General features: G+C 45.5%; 2 protein-coding genes across 9 annotated transcripts in view; one reads left to right on the plus strand and one right to left on the minus strand.

The window, feature by feature from the left end:
• Positions 1-26,532, plus strand: part of LOC149338157 (uncharacterized) — a 164,353-nt gene that overhangs the window by 116,794 nt on the left and 21,027 nt on the right. The gene's annotated exons all lie outside the window — the stretch shown is intronic.
• LOC149338161 (uncharacterized) lies at positions 1,496-15,389 on the minus strand. The gene is made up of 4 exons (XM_089547512.1): positions 13,077-15,389; positions 5,211-5,308; positions 4,270-4,490; positions 1,496-3,437 (listed from the first exon to the last, which is right to left on the minus strand). Exons 1-4 carry the CDS (start codon positions 13,120-13,122, stop codon positions 1,715-1,717), a joined length of 2,088 nt encoding a protein of 695 aa, XP_089403638.1. The 5' UTR covers positions 13,123-15,389; the 3' UTR covers positions 1,496-1,714.

The raw sequence follows: 26,532 nt of genomic DNA on the forward strand, positions 1-26,532 counted from the left end.
TGATGTGAACAATTCTATTGTTTTGTTCTTAAATCAGTTTATTATGGGCGTCATGGGCGCAGTTTTGGAGGGAGTCTGATTCGCCGACCGGCAGTCTACGAAGGGCTTGAACGGGAGCCGAGTTGTGCAGCGAAAGCATGTTCAGCCTCTAGTGCCCCCTTTTACAACCTCCTGAAAGTGAAAATGCGTCATGACAGACACAACAGAGGTTAGCGCAGCAGCGAAACTCTACAGAATAATATTAAATAGCAATAAAAAAAATATGAATCTCTTCGAGTACATCAAAAACAAAAACTTGTCCCCACGTTCCCTAACCATACTTGGTTGGGGAAACTCCTCCAATGAAAAATTCAGAGTAACAGAAATTGCTACGTTATAGAGGCCGGACGCAATATCTGTTTCAAGCACTTCTGGTATGCTTCTAATGCTTGGAATCGTTTTTTGTTGTTTTCGTCTCAAGTAAGAACTGAATTCCTCCCATTATGCTTGCAATGTAGTTATCGCCTGAATAATTGGTTGAAGGGGAAATTTTCCCCGGTCATAGAGTGAGATGAGGATACCAAATATTCGAAAACCTTCACTGGTCGGGTACCAGTACAACTGATGTGAACAATTCTATTGTTTTGTTCTTAAATCAGATTATTGTGGGCGTCATGGGCCCAGTTTTGGAGGTAGTCTGATTCGCCGACCGGCAGTCTGAGAAGTGCTTGAACGGGAGCCGAGTTGTGCAGCGAAGGCACGTTCAGCCTCGAGTGCCCCTTTTAGAACCTCCTGCAAGTGAAAATGTGCCATGACAGACACAACAGAGGTTAGCGCAGCAGAGAAACCCTACAGAATAATATTAAATAGCAATAAAAAATATGAATCTTTTCGAGTACATCAAAAACAAAGACTTGTCCCCACGTTCCCTAACCATACTTGGTTGGGGAAACTCCTCGAAACGAAAAATTCAGAGTAACAGAAATTGCTACGTTATAGAGGCCGCCAGTCCTCTATAACGGATGCCAGCCCAGTCAAAAATTCCTTCAGCCTATCGGTCTGAAGGCTGAAGGAACCCGTAATTTGGGCCTGTTGGGCTGTTGGTGATGGGCCTGTTGGGCTGTTGGTGTTGGGCCTGTTGGGCTGTTGGTGTTGGGCCTGTCGGGCCTGTTGGTGTTGGGCCTGTCGGGCCTGTTGGTGATGGCCTGATGGTGATGGACCTGTCGGTGTCAGACCTGTTGGTTCTAATGGCGTCGGCCTGTTGGCACAGATCCTGCTTGCAGGTATCGGGATAGTGTTAGGCCTAATGAGGGACGCCAGTCCTAATGGCGCACCATAGATAAGTTTTTTCATCACTCAGAAATGTGTGCTGCACATTGCGCATGATAACATAGCTTCTTCGATTAGTGCATCGCAAGCTGTTGCAAAAAGGCAGCGCCTGCTACTAATAATATTTTCCAATTAAGCTGGCCAAAAGGGTCTGTAATGCCCTACGATATATATACTGACAACCAGATTTAGGGCAAACGAAAGCTTTATTATAAAATAGAAACCTGTAAAGAGGAAGATGATCAGCAGTCAGAGCAGCAGAACCGAGGCGAGGCGCGAGATGAGAAGACGACGATCGGCAGCTGAAGCAGCAGAGCCGACGCGCGGCGCGAGAGCGTGAACTGTTCCGGGACCGGACCTGTCCTTGCCCGCTCTAACCGGCCTTCACAACTGTCAATAAAGGCCGTTACATCTTGGTGGAGGTGCGGGGTAGCGGAGAGGCGTCTTTTCGGGTGATTTTGTTGAGGCGCCAGTAGTCAACGCAAAAGCGGATAGAGCCGTCTTTCTTGGTGACAAGGACGACGGGGGAAGCCCAAGGACTGTGTGATGGTTGTATGACGCCACGCTGCAGCATATCATTGACCTGGGTGTCGATAACCTGGCGTTCGGTGGCCGAGACGCGATATGGGCGTTGGCGCAACGGCGAATGGGCACCAGTGTCGATCCGATGGGTAACAGCTGAAGTGCGACCAAAACGGTGGTGAGAGAAGTCAAACGATGACCGAAACTTATCTAGCAGGGCCGCAAGCTGGGTCTTCTCCGGTGGCGAAAGATTTGTGTCGATTGAGCCCACAAAGACGGCCTCGGGAACGGGTTGAGGAGACGGTGAGGAGGAAGTAAGTGAAGACACTTGCAGGCGGCAGGAGTCGTCCTCAGAAGGGTCCCAGGCGACGACGGAAGCGAAAGGCTGGACACATCCCAAGCATTCACCATGAAGAAGAGTGGAGGGGCACAGGAATGGATTCGTCAGGGGCAAGGCGCTGCAGCCGGCTGAGACGGCAAGCACGGCGAATGGCAGGGGTAGACAGTGGCGAGAAGCAGAGGAGTCGGACGGGATGAAGATGACAGGGCCGTTGGATCCAGAGTCGCAATGAACAGAGGCGAGCACAGCAGAGCACGGCGGGATCATGACGTCATCAGCCACAGTCAGCTTGGAGCACAAGTTAGTGGAAGCGTTCACAGAGTCGTCGCCGAAGGGAAGAAGGGCGACTTCGGAACGAGCGCAGTCGATGACAACGTCATGTTGGGAGAGAAAGTCCCAGCCTAAGATGACGTCGTGAGACGGCCATGGGAAGACGATGAATTCAACAATATACAGAACGTCCTGAATAGTAACTCGGGCTGTACATGCCCCCAAAGGCGCAATAAGTTGCGAATTAGCGGCGCGAAGCATAAAACCATATAGCGGAGTCATCACTTTTCGTAACTGGCGGCACAATTTCTCACTTAGTACAGATACAGCAGCACTGGTGTCAACAAGCGCGAAAGCATCGGTGCCCTCCACAGAAACCGCGATCAAATTTGTCGGAGAAAGTCGAGGTCTTGAGCTTGGTGACGAGCAAGCAGTTCTTGCCTCCGGAACTGCGGGCACTAGTTTTCCGAAGGGGGAAGAGGGACGACGGCGCATCGGGGAAACCGAGCGACGACGCGGAGATGGAGCACGGCGGCGAATAGACGGCCTGAGATCGGAGGAAGCAGTGGTCTCAGAAGGCGAAGTGCGGTGAAAAGGCTGGGGAGGGGCATAGGCGTAACCTCGAGGGTCAGTATTGGCAGCAGGGGACAACACTTGGCGGCGGCAGGGACGCATCACATGGCCAGGAATGCCGCAGACATAACAAATGGGTAGGTTGTCCGGTGTCCGCCATGGACGGAAACGTTGCGGTGGTGGCCAGGCAGGACGAAATGGTGTCGACTGCGGTGGATGCTGGTACGAAACGAACGTTTCTGGGCGGGGACGCCTGACGGCTTCGGCATAGGTAAGTGGCAAAATAAATTTATACATCATGACCTCCAATTTTTCGTTGCACGTCCCCCAGCTTCTGTGAGATGTGAGAGGTGCATGCGCACGGCTTTCAGTCTCTTCTCTGCGAGCTCCTTTGGTATGTCTCCCATGTAGATATGAAACAGAGCTGCACAATAGAACACAAAATAGGCCACATTTGAACACAACTAGATACATGATAAATGCAAAAGTGAGATTCAGAATTACCACTCTCATTGTAAAAACACAGAAACGAATGTTCGCCATTAAAGGGGCCATGAAGCCTACTTTCGTGCATACCCTTGTTGTAGCATTTAATTCCCAACACATTAAATTACAATACCCAAAACTTTCAGTTGATTCCGTGCGGCAGATATCTTTAAAACGATTTTCGTTTCCTTTGCGAACTGACTGCTTGTCTGGCAACCTCTGATTGCTGACGACACATGGGCCTACCCACTCCGCGTCTGCTGTGTGTTGTTGGATGCATTGAGATGCTTGCATGAAAACCAAAGACAGAGATTACTCGAAACAACGGGCAATGCTATTTATACATTCTGTGCAGATATGTCAATTGCACTATCTTTGTCGCAGCAAGATCGGAGAACGCGCACAATGACTTGCCACCAGTCGTTGAGAATGCTAATTTCACAACCAAATAGATAAATCAGGTTACTGGCAGAACGGATCTTAGCGAGAGCCACACAAACAGTGTGGAGATCTCTGAAAGTGCTGTGATAGAGCCTGCATGAAGAAACGTATGGGCATAACACACCTTGCAAAAACTAAACGTCACTTTTGCCCGACTTTGCAGTTTTGGATGCAATAAGGACATTGCAGTTGTTACAAACCTCGGATACAATGAACAGGATCTCCATGACTATCACGCTTTCTGTAAGTGAGCGCGACTGTATTTGGCTGAAGCAAAGTTTGATTGCCTAGGTGTTACTCAAAGCAAAGAAAAAAAAAAGCACTAGCACCTTTCAGAGAAGACTTTTTCCGGTGTAAGTGTCGGTTTCGCCTCTGTTCTGCCAAGAGACTGGCACTTATTTGAAAGCACGCCAGTCACGCTGCGGCTCTTCAGCTCATCAGGTGTCCAATACACCTGAGTAGCACCGCGGCAGAACATTGAGTCTGTTGGTGCTCTCAGGAGCATCTGCCAGGCACCAGGCTCCATCCAGAGCCCACTGCCTGCATAGACCTGCAGCAAACGTGGAGAATTTCGCATTTGTACACATTAACAGCAGTGAATCAAGGGATTTTAAATATTTCATAACTTAAAACAAACAGCTGAAAAACATAAAAATTATGTAGGCATGAATGCACTCTTTTACAGCGAGCAGTGTCCAAAATCAGTAGATTTTTTATTTCTAGCCTTATAATTCGAAAAAAAAAGAAATTGCTTGCGTGCAACATGAAATATATAGCACAATCTTCTGACAGTTCTAGCTTCTCTTCATTCCGAGTCAAATACCGCCAAAAGTTGAAATAATGTTCTCTGCCCCAATTCAAACAAACTTCAGAAATGAGAATAAATTTCACATACCAACAACTAGGCATACCTGACAGAACAAGGCAGCCTCCTCATGATCAAAAATTATTTGTGTACTAAGAATTTCCTCAGGACAAGAATAACTGCAGACCCATTATGGCATCGTCAGGTAATGAAGTACAAAAATGACAAATTAGAAATGCTGACCTGTGCCTTACATGATATTGTCTGAAACCACACATCTATGCTTTGCACACTACCCTTTTCGGCACACTTACTGGGACTAGTATAAGTTTCTACTGTAAGCTAACATCATCCTCTAAACTGTACCCATTTCACTATGTACCAGCCCCAATTTAATTAAGAATCATTCACTCACTCTACTATGGTATTTGATACACTATATGACTTAAGAACACGCACAATCACCTTTCCATCATCCCTAGCAGAACCTATCACAGTGTCCTGCCCACCAGGCAGCTGGAGCTGGCAGTCCGCGGCGCTCTCCATCTCCTCGGCTGAGCATACTTTTTTGACAAGAAAAGGAAGTACACAAATATCAATGCACCTCAGCAGCACATATAAGCAAAAAGCAAACTGAGTTCAGTTTGACATTGTGGGCTATCAAGTAAATGAAAAAAATTAAGTATTTTGCTCTCAAGGTAACAGTGAAAGCTTTGCACAGTAGAACCTCGCTGCTGAGTTGATGGGTGCTGCATTTTCCTGGCTGCTACACATTGTAGTGGTCTAGATCTGGCATGATGATAATAGGGTTCCATGCATTATAAACCCTGCTGTTCGTTGCATTGTAACTTCGGCCACATTCCTACACAGTAATACTTGTGAAATAACACCCCATGCCAGCCTAAATGAGAAACGGTGGCGGTCTTATGTTTACTTCTAAAGCGGCTTTACTTGGCCTGGCATGTCTAGCACCACTGTGTTAGGCAGACGGCATTCAGACAGGCTGTGCCATCATCATCCACAGTGGTTGCACTTTTTTGAAGCAGTAGCTTCACTGCTACAGGTGCACGGCTGAGATCGCCATGTACGCAACATGACCTTCAAGTCTGCCACAAATAAAATAAACAAACAAATAAACCTCACAATCAGTGGGATTCAAACTCAGGTCCATTGGGTGAGAGCCAGGTGCGCTAACTACTAAGCTTCAGACCCACGGTGTGACAATTCAATAAAACTGGAGATATACAGGGTGTCCCAGCTAAAAGTAACCAAGCTTGTTAAAAAGAGGATGATCCCTAGCCGAGTGAGACCAACTGAGGGTTGTTGATAGTCACGTGTCCTAGTCTGCAGTATTTTTTTATTATGCAAATGTGATTAATTAGCAAAGACTAATTAGCTAACTTTTTAATTATTGCTTTCAGGAAGAAATTGTCAATGCAGGAGTTGTAGATCCCATAGAAAAATAATCGTTTGCCTTGTTTGCAGCTAAGTACCACTGATACAACTTCTTTTATCTGACTTAAAAGAAAGCCCGCGAAATACAAAAAGAACCACGTGATAGGGAAGCAGTTACAGCGCTCCCAAACGAGCGATCAAGCAACGACATCCGCTTATGTTTGCAACGCTGTCCCGTACAGCTTTTGGCGTCTTGAGGAGGTGGCGAGATATGCACCAGGAACTGCTTATGTGTCATGGAAAGTGAGCGGGTGCTGCTTTTCAAGGAAGTGAAGCGCGGCTCGCATGGAGCGCTTTTTCACGCGTAACCTCGCCTCGAGTGATAGGAATGTGGCCGTGCCGCTAACTTGCACCGTCACGCGCTGAAGAAACGGTCGCCCTAGCGCCGATGCGAGAGTTAATTACGTATATCTCGCAACCATCACAAAACGCCGAACCCCGTTCGGGACAACGTTGCAAAGATAAGCGAATGTCTTTGCTTGGCTGGTCGTCTGGGAGCGCTGAAACTGCTTCCCTATCACGTGGCTCTTTTTGTATTTCGCGGGCTTTCTTTTAAGTCAAATAAAAGAAGCTGTATCAGTGGTACTTGGCTGCAAACACGGCAAACGGTTATTTTTCAAAGGGATCTACAACTCCTGCATTGACACTTTCTTCCTGTAGGCAATAATTAAAAAGTTAGCTAATTAGTCTCTGCTAATTAATCATGTTTGCATAATAAAAAAAAATACTACAGACTAGGACACGCGACTGGCAACAACCCTCAGTTGGTCTCACTCGGCTAGGGATCATCCTCTTTTTTACAAGCTTCGTTACTTTTAGCTGGGACACCCTGTATATGTGCTTCTTGTATACTAACTGCTAGGTTACACAGCCGCTCATGCAATATCATGGTAATTTGTGATTCGAGCGATTCATGATTGATCAGTGACAGGCGATTTCGAGAGGAGTTTGAAGAGGAATAACAAGAGGAAGACGAAGAATACAAAGAGGAAGATTAGCGCTCCACACGCAGAAAATCTAACACCACGGGTATAGGAAAAAATCAGCTGTGGTTTAGCTTCGGTTAAAGCTGGTGAGAAGCAGTAGTTTCACGTAGCTACGTGCGGCAAAGTCCAAAGAAACAACAATCTTTCAACAAGCCGAGAAACTAGAAACAAACAAAGCTTTGCAAAGCGCAGCCACATGAAGCTACCGCTTCTCGCCATGTTTAATCAGAGCTAAACCACAGCTAATTTTTTCTTCACCTATCCTTGTTTCTTTGTAATTGTGCTGCTAGTGTTAGTGTGGCTGGCGCGATTGATTTTGTCCTTCCGCACCTCATCACATCTTTTGTGACTTCTGGATGCACACAGCAGTGGCAACAAAGAGGACGAGGGCTAGCCTCCGCTGGAACCAACCATTATGTTGGCTGTAGCGGCATTAGACATTCTCAGAAAGTATGTTTGCAACGATCGCAACAGCCACATAGCCCCGTAAATTCTGGAGAAATGAGTAGTCCTCACCGGACGTAAGAAAATGCAGCAATGCTGCATGATTTTTTCAAGTGCCAGCACTGCAATAAATGTGTTTAGTTCTTCATTCCTGTCATTTTTAAATTTGTCCTACTTCCTGCCTCTAATGTTTCCTCGCTCTTGCATTTTTTTTTTTTTTTTGTAGCAAGAGCTATTGGTCGCAAAGTAGCATTTTCACTGCGGCGGTGGTCACACCGTGGTCACACCGCTTCTTGCGCCGCTGCCTAGCAACCGTTGCCAGATGGAGCCGCGCCATCTGGTGCAACGTCAGAGGAGGAGGAGAGCCAGAGATAGCAGTAGGCACAGCAAGAGACCTCCCAGGTCTACGTATGCATTCACTGGACACCCAGAAATCACGCACAAGGGACCGGGAACAGGACTGCCCACGAGGCTGCTGGCGCGCAGCTAGAGGAAGACCGTCGGCATTGCCTTAACGTGAGCCGACCAACTCGGACCACCCTTATTGTTCTCCCATCCCGCTTATAATACCTGACTCTATCATCACACGCCTTTAACAAGAGCAGAGGGGTTTGTCGTGGGACTTTGTCCCAGACATTACTCCATCCATTCCTTCTGGACTTTCTCGCCCGGCCCAAGTTCTCGCTCACAAGGTGCGAGCCGGTGCAGCGTACACCCCGGACATCCCGAGTCGATGGCACCGAACCAGGATCGGCTGCCCCGATTGCCCTGCTGACTCTGTTGATTTGCACCACCTGATCTGGACCTGTCCTGGCACTGCGAGCCTCTGCGCCTGCTACACCTCTGCCTACCACATCCAGACATACGATGACTGGACGGCCCCCAGTACCGACGCCAAGCGCAAGCTCAGTGCCCTGCTAGACTTCATGTCAGAGACCGACACCCTCACCTTCACCTAACCAACCCACTTCCCCCTTGGGCCTCAGGTCATCCTTGTGATTAAAGATTTATGAATGAATGAGCAGCGGCCTGTATAAGAGGGCGGTTCGTTGAAGCTGTTGTGGCCAGAGATGGAGAGCGAGTCGGAGAGGCTGAAACAAACCAAGCTTAGCTGTTGGAACGAAACAAGGCAAAGGCGACGAGACCGAGGAAGAACATGCAGAACGTCTGAATCAGCGACGCCGTGAAGATGCAGCTCGACGAGTTCGCCTAGCCAATGAAGGTCCATTACCTCTCGCTACGTATGTCTGGCATAGCTGAGCTAAGCCACAGCCAATTTTTTTTAGTCCCGTGAGGAGTACATCAGCAGGGTTATGCTGTATTAAAACTTGTAGAAACATTAATACTATGAGAAACACATCTCAGTGAAGAGTTGATCGGCTGCTACACTAACAGTAGTAAAGCTTTTTGACGGGCTAGTTGGTACATATTCATATTTGAAAGGGTGTGCGCTAAAAAAGACGTACACAGGAAAAAGATAGAGACGACAGGAAAGAAGCGCAACTTCCAACTTTAATGACGACAAAAGAAGCCAGGCGCACATATATATCCGCTGATAAACAGATATGAGCTGCGTGATGGAGCGTGACCCCATCAACCAAACATAAGACAGCGCAAGAAATGCATATCTAAGTGACATTAAAAGAAACACAAGAAAGTGAACATATCAAACACCTGCCGAGGTAAGGTAAAAAAGTGGGATTCGTATCGGCTGACAACAATGCATAACAACATGGGAAAACAGAGCTGTATGAAAGATGACACTGAAAAAGAGGATAACACCATAAAAAAGGCTAACAACATGACGAAATTTTTAACAAAGAACAAGTGAAAGATGGGGATAAAAACCGTGTAAAGGGTGGTAAATAAAGGCACATTGGAACATCTAAAAGGACACTAAAACATAGAGAGGCGAACGGGTTAATAGTCTAGATGTACCCATCCAGAAAGGCAAGTTCATTTCTAGACAGGTTAATGGAAGGCGTGCTAACGCACTTGTCTTTCCTGAGGTGAATAAAAAAGGCCTCGATTACTTCTCTTTCTGTCTTGTCCTGAGCCTTAGCTAGAAACTTGGTTTCATTACACTTGGGGTAGCAGTTCTGGCAACTGCTGCAGTGTAACGGAAGGTTACCTCCAGACCTGTTCTTCATGGTGACGTTGTGCCTGCGGGCGCGCTCATTGAAACATTTCCCGGTTTGACCCACATACACTTTGCCGCACGTCAAGGGAATCTCGTACACAACATTGGCAGTGCATTGTGTGTACACGGTTTGATGCTTGATATTACAGGCCTTCTTAACACGCTTCCTGGTCACCATCGGACATAATTTCGCCAGTTTGCAAGTAGCCGAAAAAACCAGCCTAACCCCGTGACGAGACGCAACTTTCTTTAAATTGTGTGAAAGACCATGCAGGTAAGGTATAACCTGCACAGGTTTCCGTTCTGTTTGATGTTTAGCATGCTCCGAGGCGGTCAAAGGAGCTGAGACCGGATGCCTCGAAATATTCTTTTCAGGTAAAACGCACAAGCCTGCTTGTCCACCACGTGCCATTGTGTCTGAAAGGGATACGTGGCAAAAAGTTGTGGGTGACTTCCTTCGGTGCCAACTGGACAGAATAGCTGGCGCTTACCCTTACCGCGTTCGAAGCTCAAAGGAAGTGGTGCAGGTACTGGAGGGAGGCAAGGTATCGGCCACAACTGGCTTTTCAATTGACGTTGAGGACTTATTTTACTCTGTGCCTCACGACGGGTTGTTGGATGCTGTTCGTGAACATTTGGAAGAATTTGACGAAGTCAGGTTTCAAAATTCTGCCGGTGTCACAACTGAAAAATTTCTGGACCTACTATTGTTTTATTTGGATTCCACTGTTATTTGCTTCCAGGATGAGTTTTACTTGCAAAAAGCCGGAATTTGTATAGGTTCCTCAGTCGCACCGGTCTTATGCGAAATTTTTCTGGCGTCATTTGACCGGCGCCTTGAAGCTAGCTTGAAGGACACAGGGATAACACGTATTTTCAGATACGTCGACGATTATCTTGTCCTTCTTAACGCACCTTCATACTGTGCTGCTGATACACTTGTAGTCCAAATTCTCACTACCTTCTGTTCTTCATCGAGGGGTCTAAAATTCACGCATGAACGAGCAGATCATGATCGACTCCAGTTTCTTGACTTACAGCTTATTTTTACAAATGATCATGTGTGTTGGTCTTATCAGCCGCACTCAAAGAAGTCACTTTTGCCCTATGATAGTGCCCACTCCAAGCTGGTAAAGCTTGGCATAGTATCTCTTTGCATGAAATCTGCATTAGAAAAATCCTGCGGCCACAAGATAGGTGAAAGTTTCCAGTGCCAGATCGACCGAATTTCTGCTGCAGGTTACCCTGCAAATCTGGTCACGAACATGTCTGAAAACCTTTTGCAAAAAATTAAAAACTCGGAGCATGCTAAACATCAAACAGAACGGAAACCTGTGCAGGTTATAGGTACCTTACCTGCATGGTCTTTCACACAATTTAAAGAAAGTTGCGTCTCGTCACGGGGTTAGGCTGGTTTTTTCGGCTACTTGCAAACTGGCGAAATTATGTCCGATGGTGACCAGGAAGTGTGTTAAGAAGGCCTGTAATATCAAGCATCAAACCGTGTACACACAATGCACTGCCAATGTTGTGTACGAGATTCCCTTGACGTGCGGCAAAGTGTATGTGGGTCAAACCGGGAAATGTTTCAATGAGCGCGCCCGCAGGCACAACGTCACCATGAAGAACAGGTCTGGAGGTAACCTTCCGTTACACTGCAGCAGTTGCCAGAACTGCTACCCCAAGTTTAATGAAACCAAGTTTCTAGCTAAGGCTCAGGACAAGACAGAAAGAGAAGTAATCGAGGCCTTTTTTATTCACCTCAGGAAAGACAAGTGCGTTAGCACGCCTTCCATTAACCTGTCTAGAAATGAACTTGCCTTTCTGGATGGGTACATCTAGACTATTAACCCGTTCGCCTCTCTATGTTTTAGTGTCCTTTTAGATGTTCCAATGTGCCTTTATTTACCACCCTTTACACGGTTTTTATCCCCATCTTTCACTTGTTCTTTGTTAAAAATTTCGTCATGTTGTTAGCCTTTTTTATGGTGTTATCCTCTTTTTCAGTGTCATCTTTCATACAGCTCTGTTTTCCCATGTTGTTATGCATTGTTGTCAGCCGATACGAATCCCACTTTTTTACCTTACCTCGGCAGGTGTTTGATATGTTCACTTTCTTGGGTTTCTTTTAATGTCACTTAGATATGCATTTTTTGCGCTGTCTTATGTTTGGTTGATGGGGTCACGCTCCATCACGCAGCTCATATCTGTTTATCAGCGGATATATATGTGCGCCTGGCTTCTTTTGTCGTCTCTATCTTTTTCCTGTGTACGTCTTTTTTAGCGCACACCCTTTCAAACTACACTAACACTGATGGCTAAAAAGATAACTGGTGAAATAATGAGGGCTAAGTGACAAGTGACAACCGTGGCTGCAGTGGCTCAGTGGTTATAACGCCTGGCTGCTGACCCAAATGACGAGAGTTCGATCCAGCTGCGGCAATGGAATTTCGATGGAGGCGAAGTTCCAGGGGCCCGTGTGCTGTGCGATGTCAGTGCACGTTAAAGAAACTCAGCTGGTCGAAATTTCCGGAGCCCTCCACTACCACGTCCCTCATAGCCCGAGTCGCTTTGGGACGTTGAACCCCCATAAACGAGCCTTAAAGACACAGCAGAACACTGCGGAGCGAGAGCAGTTCAGAAAAATCGCATATCCTGCCAAAAATGAAAGGGGCAGTACAGCAAGCCTCATAGGCAGTGCAAAAAGAAAAAAAAAAGACGTCAGGTTCAATTAACTGCGCATCTGCTGAAGGACAGCAGGAACACTGTGCCAGAAAACTTTTCAACCTGTACACGGTACAACGCCTAACAACTGTGAATGTACCAGACAACCAGAATAATGCTAATATATTTTGTTAATTCACAAGAAAGGGGATGTCAATCAATTAAAAAGCTTTTAATTATTAGATAACTATGGGAAAGAAACATGAAGCTTAATGAAAAGGCTTGAAATGCAACTGAAGGCAGGACGGCAAGCTATCGAAAGGTATAGATGTAATCACACAGTAGAGTAGGAGAGCGACACAAAGTAGAGATAAAAAGTACAGAAAGAAATGGGGCCTGGGAAGGGTATGTAACCAATTTCAAGAAAGGTCAATGTAGCACATACAGTCAAAGTTAGGGGCACAGCAGAGATGGTGGAAGGATGAGAGTAGAAGTTTCAGGGGATAAGACGCCCTCAAGTGGCACAGGACAGGGTTAACAGGCGCTCATTGGACAAATCCTTTGTTTGCAGTGAACAGTTTCTTAGGCCGATTTGATTATGAAAAATAAAAAATGGCATGCATCACAAGAAGGTTCGCTCACCAAACTCGTCTGGCCCACTGCCACTCGCCCCATCGATGGATGTCATTGCTGGGGCCAGTTCTGTGAATTAGGTTTAGTTAGAGTTCATGTCCTTACACCAAAATGCACATCAAAGGTACCGTAAAAACCCGCGTATAATACGAGGTTTTTTTCCCATAATTAGCGTCCTAAATTTCCACCTCGTACTATTTGCGGATCCGAATAAAAATTTTCGAAGTTGCTCGATGTTTTGGTTTCGTTTTTGCGGCGTGGCTATGGCTTCGCTTCGCTATTGGCGCGTGGCTACGGCTTGGCTTCGTTACTCTCGACAAATGACGTCACGACGTCGTTTCTTTGTTGATCCATTGGGTGCGCCGGGGGGTCGCGGTGTGCCGTGCGCCTGTTGACAACACACGTGCTAGCATGTAAGGCACGCTTCGTGAAGTGGATATTGTTTTAGAGAGCACGATGTCACGGTCTCGAAAACAGTACTCGGCTACTTTCAAGCGATTTTGGCTGCGGAGAACATCGGCAACGGTGCGGCCGGGAGGCAGTTTGGTGTCGTCGAAGGAAGCATTCGTGGATGGCCACAACAGAAAGAAGCCCTTTTCGTGTGCAGCGGAATGCGACAAAGCTTTCGCGGCCGTTTGATGGTTGTGTAAACAAACCGTTCAAGGACGCAGTCAGGCGGTGCTACGCAGAGTGGATGCACTCAGGTGAGCCTGCAGTGACGCCAACCGGGCGGCTGAAGCGGGCTTAAGAAGTGCAGCATCTCGAATGCCCTCGATGGCACGGAAGATGAGTACATTTGGGATGATTTGTCGGACAAAGAAATGTTCGAAGAAAGCGCTACTGAAGAACAAAGTAATTGAAGTGAAGTGCGGGATGCGATTTGAATAAATGTCTTCTATGAGCTTGTGTTACTCGTATTATACGCGGGTGAAACTTTTTTTCCCATTTCGCGTCTCTAAATCTTAGCCCCGTATTATATTCGGGTTCGTATTATACGCGGGTTTTTACGGTATATTCACACAACGGATGAGGTCGCAAAAAGATCTCTAGCATCACCTCAAGTAAAGGCAGTGTCCGCATGCTGAAAGCATTCACACGAGATGAAAACAGCAGATCTTGTCCTAATAGAAAAAAAACGCCCTCCTCTTTCCATCTGCAGACACCAATTGGTTGGCGTCAATTCGCGACGTCAAGCCACATAATGCACAGTTCACCCTCAATATTTGCAATTCAGTCCACCGTGCGAATTCACCTTAAGATGACTTCCAAGAGCACTTACTTTAAGCTCTAAGATATACATGCATGGTGACACCTACAACATGCAATTTGATGAAGTAGCTTAGCTAAGAAAAAAGGGATGAGCAGCACACATGTGAGCTACTCAGGAACAAGAACCAGAGCTAATGTTTTAAACAGTTACTAGGCACATTACCATAGCATGAAAATGCACACACACCTCTCAACTGGCATGTTAGAAATACAAAACACTTCAGTAAACTATCTACACAACAATAGCACACCTTGCAAACATACACCACCTGGACTTTGTGTTTCCCAAATATAAGACATTCATTTTGTGCACAAAATTGCAACAAATAAACAAAGTAGCAGTGCCACCTAATTGGCCATTTAGAAACAAGGAGCAGAGGTATTATGAACAGCAGAGTTAGTTGTTGGCCTGGTTAGCATCACTGATTTAAGTTCATAGTTTTCCAGCCCTACGGAACACACACACATACATGAGCCGCCACGGCAGTTCAGTGGTTATGGTGCTCGGCTGCTGGCCTGTTAAGACACGGGTTCTATCCTGGCCGCGGTGGTTGCATTTCGATGGAGGCAAAATGCTAGAGGCCCGTAAATGCAAACTGCATGCAGGAGATCTAAAGAATGAGGACAGGTTCCAAACTTGTCAAGCACTGCAGTGATTGTACAGAGATTTTCAAGTGTGAAGATCCTTAGCAGAAGCAAGCCACTTGTGAAGGAACAGAGACGCATCATATTAAAAAAGCTGGTTCACAATGTGCGAGCAATACTTCAGTTGTATCATATAACACAGAAATGATGTTTCTTTCATAGTTTTGATGATAAAGGTGTGATAAGTTTGTTTTTTTCCTGCTCCGCTGGTCTGAAGGCATTTAAGCAGTGTCTGCGCCGTTAAATAACCAGTTGTCAGTGAGTGCTGTGTTTTATCCTTCTTCCCAACTTCAGTAAAACGGCAAGTTGAAGAAAACAGCGCAGCAACAGGCACAAGAAAGAAGATGGGACAGGTGCTGACTAGCAACTGAAGGTTTATTGAAAAGGAACACATAAAATATACTCTCTTCACAACCAAGAGCATGCATGAGCTGCGCGAACAACACTTATAAGCTATCAACTTCAGTCATGGTGGTCAAGATTCAACAGTTCACAGCCATGAACGGCCATCCGTCCTTGTTAATGATTGTGAACTATTGTATCCTGACCACCATGACTGAAGTTGACAGGTTATCAGTGTTGTTTGCGCAGCTCATGCACGCTCTTGGTTGCGAAGAGAGTATATTTTATGCATTCCTTTTCAATAAACCTTCAGTTGCTAGTCAGCACCTGTCTCATCTTCTCTCTTGTCCCTGTTGCTGCGCTGTTTTCTTCAAGTATCCTTCTTCCCTTCTTTGGTCATGCACCGTTGCACTGGAAAACTACAAATTTAAAGTACTCTCAACATTTGCCTGAACAATTTAGCACGTCTAAAATATGCTTATCTTCTGGTAGCCTCCAGCTGCTCACGATGATGGTCTCTTCTAATTCATGATGTGACAAGCAAAGCTGCATCCCTGCAAAAAAAAGAAAGAACCAAAAATTTCCTAATATAAGCATCTTGGTGGGCACACGTCTAATAACAAATCTTTTACAATCCTCAATGAGCACAGACATTGGACAGCTCTGTACAAAGAACTTATGTCCAGTCATTTGGCTCAAACCAAAATAGTGAGAAAAAAATCCGCCCTTCCCTGGCAGCGCGAGCATATTTTAACAGCCTGAGCAACAAATTGTTCTGAAAGTGGCTAAAAAATGCATTCATTACATAAAAGACATCGACTATTCATGCCACCTAAAATTCCTCCAAAGCAAGCAAATAATGTACAAACAAAAATTCTCATTCCCGCACCTCACAGCAATGGCCAGTGCTGCTGTCTCGCTTGAATCCTGCCTTGCAAGCGGACCTACTGGTGTCAGCCATGGGGACGGCCATTCAATTGCTTAAACCCACAAGGGCGTTTGTAGATGAAGGCGTAGCCGGCTGGAGGTGGTTGCACATCACTCCCTTTGTCTTCCCTCAATTGTACCATGGCGGGTGGCCGACAAAGTAAACTGAGCGAAGAGGGCAGGCCCAGCCTATAGTCTTTTTCAGCCTCACTGCTGTGCACAATTTGAAAGGCATAGTTGCTAACGGCCGATTCTACGTGGGCTACACAAGCTAGATCACAAACTGATGATGGGTGCAGGGGTCAAGTGGATGCAGCTAGCACAGGAAAGGGCTAATTTGGGGAATATGGGAGAGGCTGTCGCCCTGCTGCGAGTATAGTCCGGCTGATGATGATGAAGGATGATTGCATTCCAATGAATATTTCACTTTTCTTACCCTTGGTGCAAATCGCTGCACAGTCCCATAAATGTTGGTTATAAGAGTATACATCTGATTAAGAATGAGAGGGCAAATACTACACTACTGGCATGATGCAGCAGCGTCAGTGTTAAGTGAAAGAATAAATTCTGGTTCCTTGCTTACAATGTCGCTGGATCTATGCTATCTTCCAGTAGAATGCATGAGAACTGGTGTAATGCCCTCGCACAAAGTGCAGACGTTAAGGAACATGCACAACTTGTTCTTCCAGAGAACGAAAAATTCCAAAGTAGTGGTAATGACCATCGCTCATCACTGCTGGATCACTATGCCTCTGCGTCTTTAGTAATTTTCTAGAATCCGTGGGTAACTCTGGATGGTATGGCTTCAGCACTTTAAGCAGGGAATGCAGGTGAGAAGCAGGCAATTGGCTATTAATTGCCCACACGCGCAAGTCGTGCTCTAGACATTGAGTAGCGGAACCAGACTCAGGTGTCATCCTATCTTCATAACCCACCAACTCCTCATTGTCAGAAATTCGCGCCAACTCTTACGTTGCACTTTCTATGTCAGGGATGCTGCTAGCGGTGCTAAAATCTGACAAGTGAGAACTGCGGCTTTCAACTGCGTCCTCGACCGGCGCTGATAAAGAGGATAAAATAACATTATGCGATGAAAAGGCATCCTGAAACTGTTCTGCTCCTGTTGCGCACAATCTGCTGCCATGACCATTATCAAGACTGACAACTGCCAAACAGGGTAGCATTTCGTGATGCGTACCCGCAAAAGCCGGCTCTCACCATCGTGGGTACCCTTGACGAAAACAGTTTTCTAGTTCGTCGTGAACAGCCTCTGCTGTTCTTCGGCGTCGTTGCCGAAATGACACCTCGATTAGCGAACACTTCATTCTCTTCATGATACAACGAATGTAGCACTTTATCAAACTATCACGCAGGGCATGGGTAACATATATACACTACTGGCTTTGTGCCAACCAACACAGGTCACAGCACAACAATGCAAGTCTAGAAATCACTCACCATTGAGGTCATCCTCTGGGCAAGCCTTTGTTGTTTCAGCTGAATTCCAGTGAAACCACAACGAAACACAGCAGTGCGGGCACGACGACCGCCAAAAAACTGTACTAGAAGAACAAAAAACGTGAAAATCTTGCCATGACTGCCGCTGACACGCGAGTTCTCGGACCAGCGCACGCCGCAGGATTGGAATTTGTCTCTCGGCGCGGCCGCGAGTAGCCGCGGTTTGGATTTGGATTTGGACCATTAGACTGCAGGGCGTCAGTGAAACCAGAACTAAATTTCTTCGGCAGTTTTAATTTTGTCTGCCTGTTTAATTAAAAACAAAGTAATTCCAGCTGTTTAAAAATATTTCAGATAGAAATATATCTTTCTACCTTAGTGTCACCATTTGCATACACATCACATGCAAACTTGCAATCGAAGTAAAAATTAATAAACAAATTAATACTCTCACGGTGAGGGGAAGTGATCTGGTACCGACTTTTCTATTTGGGCTTCAGAAATAGCCAGAGAGGGCAGATTAACCTATAGCATGAATGTTATAGCAATGCCATCGTATGTGGTTCAACATTTATTCATCATTTGACAATATTGCTGCAATGTGAAAAGACCACTTCAAAGCAACGTTATCAGCAAGTTGCTTGGTAACATTGCAAGAACATTATCTAATGTTGAAGAATGTTAGCGCAACATAGTACAACATTGGCAATGTTGTGGCAACGTTGCAGTTACATACTGTGCTACTAGGGATAGCAGCGAGGCTCTATGGTGAGGCAGCTATGACATATAATGTTCACCAGCTGCTGCACCTTTCTAAGGCTACGCGCATGTTTGGCCCATTATGGGGTGTGTCCACGGTTCCTTTTGAAGATGGGATTGGCCGTGCACTGCGGCTTGTGTCAGCAGCCAAGCTGGTGCCTATGCAGGTCGCTGAACGGTGCATAATGCAGCAGTGCTATCGAAGCTCAGAAAGAAATTTGGAGCTCCCAGCTCATTTGGCTTTTGCCAAGAAAAATATTGGCGCTTAGCACACAAACAGCTACCAGACATGTGCTCTAGGTGTGCCACACCCTGTTCCTTCATTTCCCGAGCAGCTAAAAATGATTTTCAATTCACACTTTGGCTGCATTCCTCAGATGTCTAGGTACTTTCGAGCACAAATTGGCAGCATTATTATACACAGTTCGGATTATTTGACTCCAAAAAAGACCAGCTCTTGTTATGTTAAAATGGTAGACGGCTCATATTGTTATGTACTTGGAACTTATGAGATTGCAGGCTGTATATATTTTCACTCCCAAAGGCTTCTTGTTTCACCACTTGTATTTGATGTCCTACATATCATGCAGTGTCAGCACCCACCGGCTGATCAGAAAAATTGTTTGCACTCCCTTGATGATGTGTCTCTGCAATGTGTTTTCTTTAGTTATTAATAATGTTTCATACTTGTGTGAAGTGCCCAACCAGAAGGAAAGAGATTGGTCTGATGTATGATGTGCAGTTCAAGAAGGTAGTTTCAGTGTATTTTTATTTTTGTATTCCTTTAAGGTAGCTCTTCAGTGTGTTTAACTTTTTTCAAACTTGTGGCCATGAAATTCATTGCAGTTAGCAGCAATTACACCAATCTTCAGATTGTGACGGGAGGTTGCTCCATATTGTCACATTGTCAAAAGTTCGTCGTCAGTTATAAATTCAGCACGGCCACAAGCGGCAGGCATTGTCTTCGACGACCGCCAAGCACGCTTGTTGCTACACCGCTGCCGAGTCGTTCAGTTCTTTGTGGGTGTGAAACAGCCCAACAGTGTTTCTTTGGAAGCCGTTTTGCTGTCTACCTGACTGCCAAACTGCAGCCATCACAACTACGTGACAATATTACACTAATCTCAAAGTTTCTTTTATTCTTGGAACATTTATGCTTCAAAGTATTTAGTGCAAATAATGCAAAAGAGAACACATTGCCATGTATGCTGACAAAGTCTGTTGATGGGATTTATAAGACATAAGTAGAGGCCGGATTTTTAGGCACCAAGAAGGCATGTTTTAGGCGCCAAAAATAGGTGGTTAAGATTTGATTTTAGGCACCTAAAAAGAAAAATAGGCACTATAAACTGCATCAAAATTGCACTTATCAGATCCGAACATCAGCACGCAATATCTGCCATAAAGTAAAAACAGCCGGAATGATTTGAGATCTTAACCATTGTGTGCGAACCTTAGAAGCACTCTTTTTAAAGCTGTCGTGAAGCTTTTCGTACAACACGCATGCTTCAGCAGAGCAAAAGAGATGGTTACAAAGCCTTTTAAAATGCGTTGGCATACCTGGAAACAAACAATTTGCTTGTCGTGCACAATAGTAAAACAAGAGGCCGTGCATTTAGCAATTGACGCAAATGTGACTTTAAAGCATCCGACATGTGTTCAGAGTCATCCTCATAGGAATTAAACTTATCTATTGCAGGCATGCACGGTGCTTTAACATTAATAAACGTGTCGCCATTTGTGTAAACTGCGTTTTATAGTTAGTGGCTCCAAGTGTCGGAAGTCACGCGGACTTAAAATGGTGCTTGCTATTAAAAGGGTCTGGAAACCATAAGTACGAGATGCTAAAAATGTAGCCGCTTAGTGCTGGTGATGCTTTATATGCCGAAAATAATTATACAGTTCAGCATGGGCCTACGTACATCCACTGGGGATTCATAATAAATAAACACCGTTCATATAGTAATCACTGCTAAAGTCATGAAAGCAGTAGCACACAAGCAACGTCTCCATGTTGGTGGGCTTAAAATTGTGCCTCTTCTCATTGAGAACAAGCTTGTAAGCTGAAAAGGAACGCTCCACACCAACAGATGTTACAGGAGTGTGCTTGTAGGAAACCATTTCGATTGAAGGGTTGAGATAATATGACATATAGGAGTGACGCCAAAAGAGTGATATTCATACAAGCATCAAACATTGTTTGAGTGCATGAATGTGTTCCGTATGCACACACGACTGGCACGGCTCTCAGCTGTCCAGTGCGGCCTGCTCCAAGAAAACTGCCGCCAAAGGCTATTTGATTAGGATGACATGCAGATGAGGCACAAGGAATGATCATAAGGCAGATTACCAATATGGCAAATTTTATCCAGTTAAACTTTATCCAGCCAGCTTATGGAACAATTTGCAGTCAACTCGAACCCACTGGGAATTATGTGGACGAAACTTACGTACTTCATGTACTTTCCAAAATGTAGCACCATCTGGTCAACTACCATTTTAACGGCCAGAGTTTACAAGCTGTAACTACAAAACGGCAGAAACAGGAAAAAGGTTATTTCGATATTTTTGGCTGATGTGGTTGACATTGTCTACACAGTCGGCGTTGGAGTAGTGTTCACCACACCCAAGTGACGAAGTCATTTAATGTTGCCATGTGTGGGTTCAACTCGAAACCGAAATGGATTCGAAAACAAAGAGAATCTGAAAACAAAACCACAACGTATATCAGGGCCATTTTCTTCAAAATAGGGCATTTTTAGGCACCAACGTTGGAAATCGGCATTTATAGGCGCTGACGCCCAAAATAGGCATTTATGGCACCATCAAATATGTATTAAACATGTCGTGAACGCCTAATTCATGCTCATATGTAAAAATGGTGCGCCTATGATGCCTTGAAAAAAATAGGCATTTGCCTAAAATCTGGTCTCTAGACATAAGGATATACCTGGCCTTGCAGCCTGATAGTATGATGCTTTGTCATCCTTGTTTTTTCATGTGTTTAAAATGTTTGCTGCTTTTAAGTGTAAAGAATAATGCACGTTCCTGTCCAACATTTATTACTCCCTCTGCTTTGTTGTTGTGGCCTAGTGTGTGTAATAAATCATGTTTGTAGATCACATCACATCACTTTATTTTCCTTAAAGACCCTTTTCCAGGGTGTTACATAAGGGGTGGGGTTTACGAAATGCAGGAATCAACAGTGCTTGAAAATGATGATGAACATGTTATGGCAGTAATATTATGGGGAAGGCCGTTCCAGTCAGCTGCTGCACGAGAAAAAAATGAGTTGGCAAAAACAGTGGTACGGCCACAAGGACGCAAAACTTGGAAGAGAATGATCGACCGATGCGGTGGGACTTACATTGTGGAAGTGCGCAAATGTATGGTTCTTGTTTTAGTGGTGAATAAAAGAACTTGTGAAACAGGACAAGACTGGCTATGCGACGGCGACTAGAAAGATTAGCTAGACCTGACTACGATTTGAGGGATGATATGCTGACATCGTACTAGTATGAGGAGTGCATGAATCTGATAGCCCTGTTTTGAAAAGATTCGATAGCGTGTGTTAAATATTCTTGATAAGGGCTCCAGATGGGTGATGCGTATTCAAGTTTAGTTCTAATGAATGAGATGTACGCTTGTAGTCTTACGTGTTGTGGGGCTTCCCGTAGGTGATGTTTTAGAAACCTAGTGTTTTATTAGCAGATGATATCAGGTTAGTCACGTGCAAACGCCAAGATAAATCATTAGAAATGGTGACTCCTAAGTATTTATATGACTGGACGAGGTCAACTGGGGAATTGCAGACTGTGTATTTGAAAACAAGAGGATTTCGACAGCGGGGAAAGGACATGCACTTGCATTTGTTAGAGTTGAGCATCATCATCCACTGGTAGCACCAGTCTTGCACATGGCGCAGGTCTGCCTGAAGGGATTCTTGGTCAGAATGGTTAGTCACTGAGCGATAAATGACGCAATCATCGGCGAATAAGCGGATGTGACAAGAGACATGCTGGGGTAAATCATTAATGTATATGAGGAATAACAAAGGACCGAGAACAGAACCCTGTGGGACGCCAGAGGTTACTGGAAGCAGGTTGGAAAGTTGGTTATTAATGACGACGGACTGAGAGCGATGCGTGAGGAAAGCTTTAATCCATGCAATTATGTTCGGATGTATACTTCAACTGGGAGAGTTTAAGAAGCAAGCGTTGATGAGGTACTTTGTCGAATGCCTTAGCGAAATCTAAGAAAATGGAGTCAGTTTGCAGGTTAGTATCAAGGTTGGCGTGAATATCATGTAGAAAAATGGCTAGTTGAGTTTCGCAGGAGAACCCCTTGCGAAATTCATGCTGTGATGGATGGAAGAAATTATTTGAATCCAAAAATTGCATGATTTGAGAGTAAATGACATGTTCCATGATTTTGCACGGTACACTTGTTAATGAAATGGGGCGATAATTAAGAGGTGAATCAGTACTACCTGATTTGTGGACGGGAACGACCTTTCCCACTTCCCAGTCGTCTGGAATGGTACCTTCGGAGAGTGATTGCGAGAACAATCCTCAAAACCTCAAAGCCTCAAAACTGGCTGCACTTATTTTTGATGCAGCGTTACATGTTCCATGGGTGTGTTCCGGGAACCAAAATTCTGTTACTGCTGTCAATTAAGTTGCCGTATACCCTACAGTGATACGAAGAATTTTGACGCAAATGCCTTTCAAAGAAGGTCCTCCAGCCAGTGGAGCTGGCCAGTTGGTGTGATGTGATGGTTAATCCCCATTCACTTAGTGTGACATACAGGGGGCTGGGAATTGACTGCATAGAGATCATGAATCCAGCGTCAAGGAATATGTTCACTTGACATCGCGGTGCTAGGTGGGCGAGTTTAATGTTTTCAATGATACACATCGCCAGAGTGAGAGAGACTCTTTAATGAAATACAGAGAATTTAGCCGGTGTTTCAATATCGCTGGCATGCTACTCTGCGTAGGGAGGGGAATTTGGGAGATAAAGACTGAAGGAGAGCCGCACATGAGTTGTGCGGCTTCTCATGACAACACAGATGCCTCGAGGGGACTTCAGTGTACTCACTGCGCTTGGCTTCAACAGTCAATGCAAGTGCAGGGCGCTTTCCTGCTTGGTGAAAATTATTTAAACAGAAACGTCGCGCCATGGAAAAAAAAAAATATTTGCGCTGTCGTTCAGCGCGAGCAATTCGCTGCACGTCTTTGCCGCGCTTATAGCGCTGTGCGCTGCATTCAGTCACCTTAATCCCCGACTGAAAGGTGCGCTGGCGTATGAATTCCTCGTGACTACGAAAATCGGTGCGGGCGCGCGCTCCCGCGTAGAATATGGGCACTGGTTTCGTTGCCCGATCGAGGAAGCTCTGGACGATCGAGCATGCATGCAGCGTCTCCACCTTGCTGAAAGGATGATCGAGGATCGAGGGAAGGCTATGCGTAGTAGAAAAAGTTAATTCCGACTGGCGCAGTTCCTGGCCGGTGTATGCCGCACATAAACATGCGTACGTGTACTGGCTATCAGATAGGCAGATCTGCCCTGATAGCGGGCGGGTTCACTGCACGCGGTGCGCAGCATATGCATAGCGGAAAGGTCGAACATAATCAGTTTTGAGTATGAAGTATGATCGACGTACGTACCGATACCACATTTGCTCTACTTTTTGCGCGCAACGCGCACAAACGCGTTAAGCTAGAATTAATTGTGCAGCACCTTTTAAAAATTCATTCGCCTCAATTGATGGTTCTCCCTAGATTAAAATTAACTGCGCAGCTAACACACATTTTTTTTCACCTGGCCGTAGTTTATGCCGTGCGCCTGGAATCGTCTGCGCCGAGGACGAGTGAAGAAAAGTCAGCAAAGCCGAACAGCGCGGCCGGCCGTCTTTGCATGGGTGGCCATATATATGCTTCGCACGAAACGCAGAAGTACTTCAGTTATGCGAACCGCTTGGTTGTACGCATCAGTTTTCAAGTTCACTACGAGACAACGTTTACCGTACAATATTGATATATGATATGTGTACATCTTTGCCGAAAATGAGCCAGGATCGAGTGAAGCCGGCCGGATGATCCTTGAAAGCTAAGCATATGATCGAGAGCGATTCATGGCCTCCGTGCAAAGAATTTTCAGGCACTATCGGAAGGGCGCGCAGCTCATTAATGCGTGCTTGCAAGAATCATGCAATTTGCACGAATATTGTATATGTTTGAGCATACGTACGTGTGTTTCAGATATGTCCCCGCTAATTTCGTAAGCTGCTTTCTGGCCAAATAAATCTCCACCGGTGAGCGGTTGTGCTGGTACTACAAGATGTGTGCTACACAAACCGATTAAAACGTACAATTAAGCTTCTTGCCTGTATTATAACTTTCCCGAAGCGATTCGCAGCTATACCGGTGACGGTCGAAGCTAACGTCGCCCGCAGACAGAGCAGCGCTGCATGCAGATTTCTGCAGGACCGTCAGAGCCACGCCGACCGGTAAACAGAGCTGCTAATGGAGATGCCTTCAGCACCATCAGAGTCGTGCCGGTACAAACAGACGTGCTGACGGAGATCCCTTCAGCACCTTCAGAGACGCGCCGGTGCAAACAGAGCTGCTGACGGAGATGCCATCAGCACCGTCAGAGTCGTGCCGGTACAAACAGAACTGCTGACGGAGATGCCTTCAAGACCGTCAGAGCCGCGCCGGTGCCAACAGAGCTGCTAATGGAGATGCCTTCAGCCCCGTCAGAGTCGCGCCATTGCAAACAGAGCATCCATGCAGATTCCTTCAGGTCCATCAGGTGCATGTAGAGGTGACAGTCAAGAATCCTGTTGGCTCCCTGAAGGAACTTTGAAGGATTTTTTGACCGGGAGTCCTCCTGTTATTGCATTTGTCATGAGCTGTTGTGCTGTTATGAGCCAAAATTTTATTTTGAGCTCGCAATGCTGAAATATTGCAGTTTTGTGTGTTTCCTATAACTTGTGCTGAAAGATGGGATAGCCACAGCTTTTTGGATGACAGCTTGCATGAGTACCCCATATGCCCTTTAACAAGGAAAGTTTTTGCTATCTGTAGTGTTCATAGTTTAGTCACGAAATAATACTGTTCATGAAGAATGTGCACTTCACGAGAATCAAGTGTGTGTTTAGTTAACACACACTTGATTCTCGTGAAGTGCGCATTCTTGAGGTTGGTACACTAACATTTATTTGGTCGAATGCATAGTGTGCCAGTGTTAGGAAAAACTACAGTGGGAAGGCACATATGCAACACAGACAGGTAACTCATTTCAACTTGTCTACTGAGTGGCAAAGATTTCAAAGCATACACGCTTATAAATTGGCGATAAACAACCAGAAGACGTTTGTATTGCATACTGCGTGCCCACAGCACAGCAAAAATCCGACCAAGCCAAACAGCACGTTCTTCAGCACAAGGTGACCAAAGCATTTTGCGGTTCTCCAATTTGAAGTCGGTACCAATATCTCACCACAATGCACGTGCTAGGCACTTGAGCATGTCCTGACAATGTAACAACACCAAAATTTAATCCACCTCGACAATGGTCCACTAAACCTTATTTGGCGTCACAGCTTCCACTACGTGCCACCACATCACGACGGTAGTGTTTTGCGGTGGATATCTGATGAGGGATACAGAAAAGAGTAGGTCGTGATGAGAAGTCACCAAATACCAGAAGTAGAGCACACAACAGGTTTGCTACTGGAGGGTAAAAAATAAAGCAATGACAGACCAGCAGCGGCGGACTGTATCGCTGAAATCGCAATGCCTCCAGAAATACACAATCTATGCGATGAAGCGCCTGTACAACGAAAGCATTTGCGGGGGCTGACTTCACACATTAAGAAGAAACGCCTCGTCATATTACAAAGGGAACTGCTAGAAATCGCTGCTGAAAGACTGCGAACGTGCAGCCAAGCAATGTGCCATTGAGCAATGTGCATAAAAATTTTTAAGAAATGCATCTTCCACCCTGGAGGCAGCCATCTTCCACCAACAGGCCAACCAACAAAGCAAGGTCTGCCCAA

The sequence above is a fragment of the Amblyomma mixtum genome, chromosome 6 (genome assembly GCF_055824585.1).
Source record: "Amblyomma mixtum isolate Tamu chromosome 6, ASM5582458v1, whole genome shotgun sequence".
Lineage (NCBI taxonomy): Eukaryota > Metazoa > Arthropoda > Arachnida > Ixodida > Ixodidae > Amblyomma > Amblyomma mixtum.

Bases quoted from the DNA above. Each gene is read 5' to 3' on its own strand.
- LOC149338161 (XM_089547512.1), bottom strand. From the start codon at position 13,122: ATGACATCCATCGATGGGGCGAGTGGCAGTGGGCCAGACGAGTTTG. The intron at 5,309-13,076 runs GTGAGCGAACCT...TTGTCAAAAAAG, and splicing joins CAGTGGGCCAGACGAGTTTG to TATGCTCAGCCGAGGAGATG. The intron at 4,491-5,210 runs GTGATTGTGCGT...CGTTTGCTGCAG, and splicing joins CTGCTAGGGATGATGGAAAG to GTCTATGCAGGCAGTGGGCT.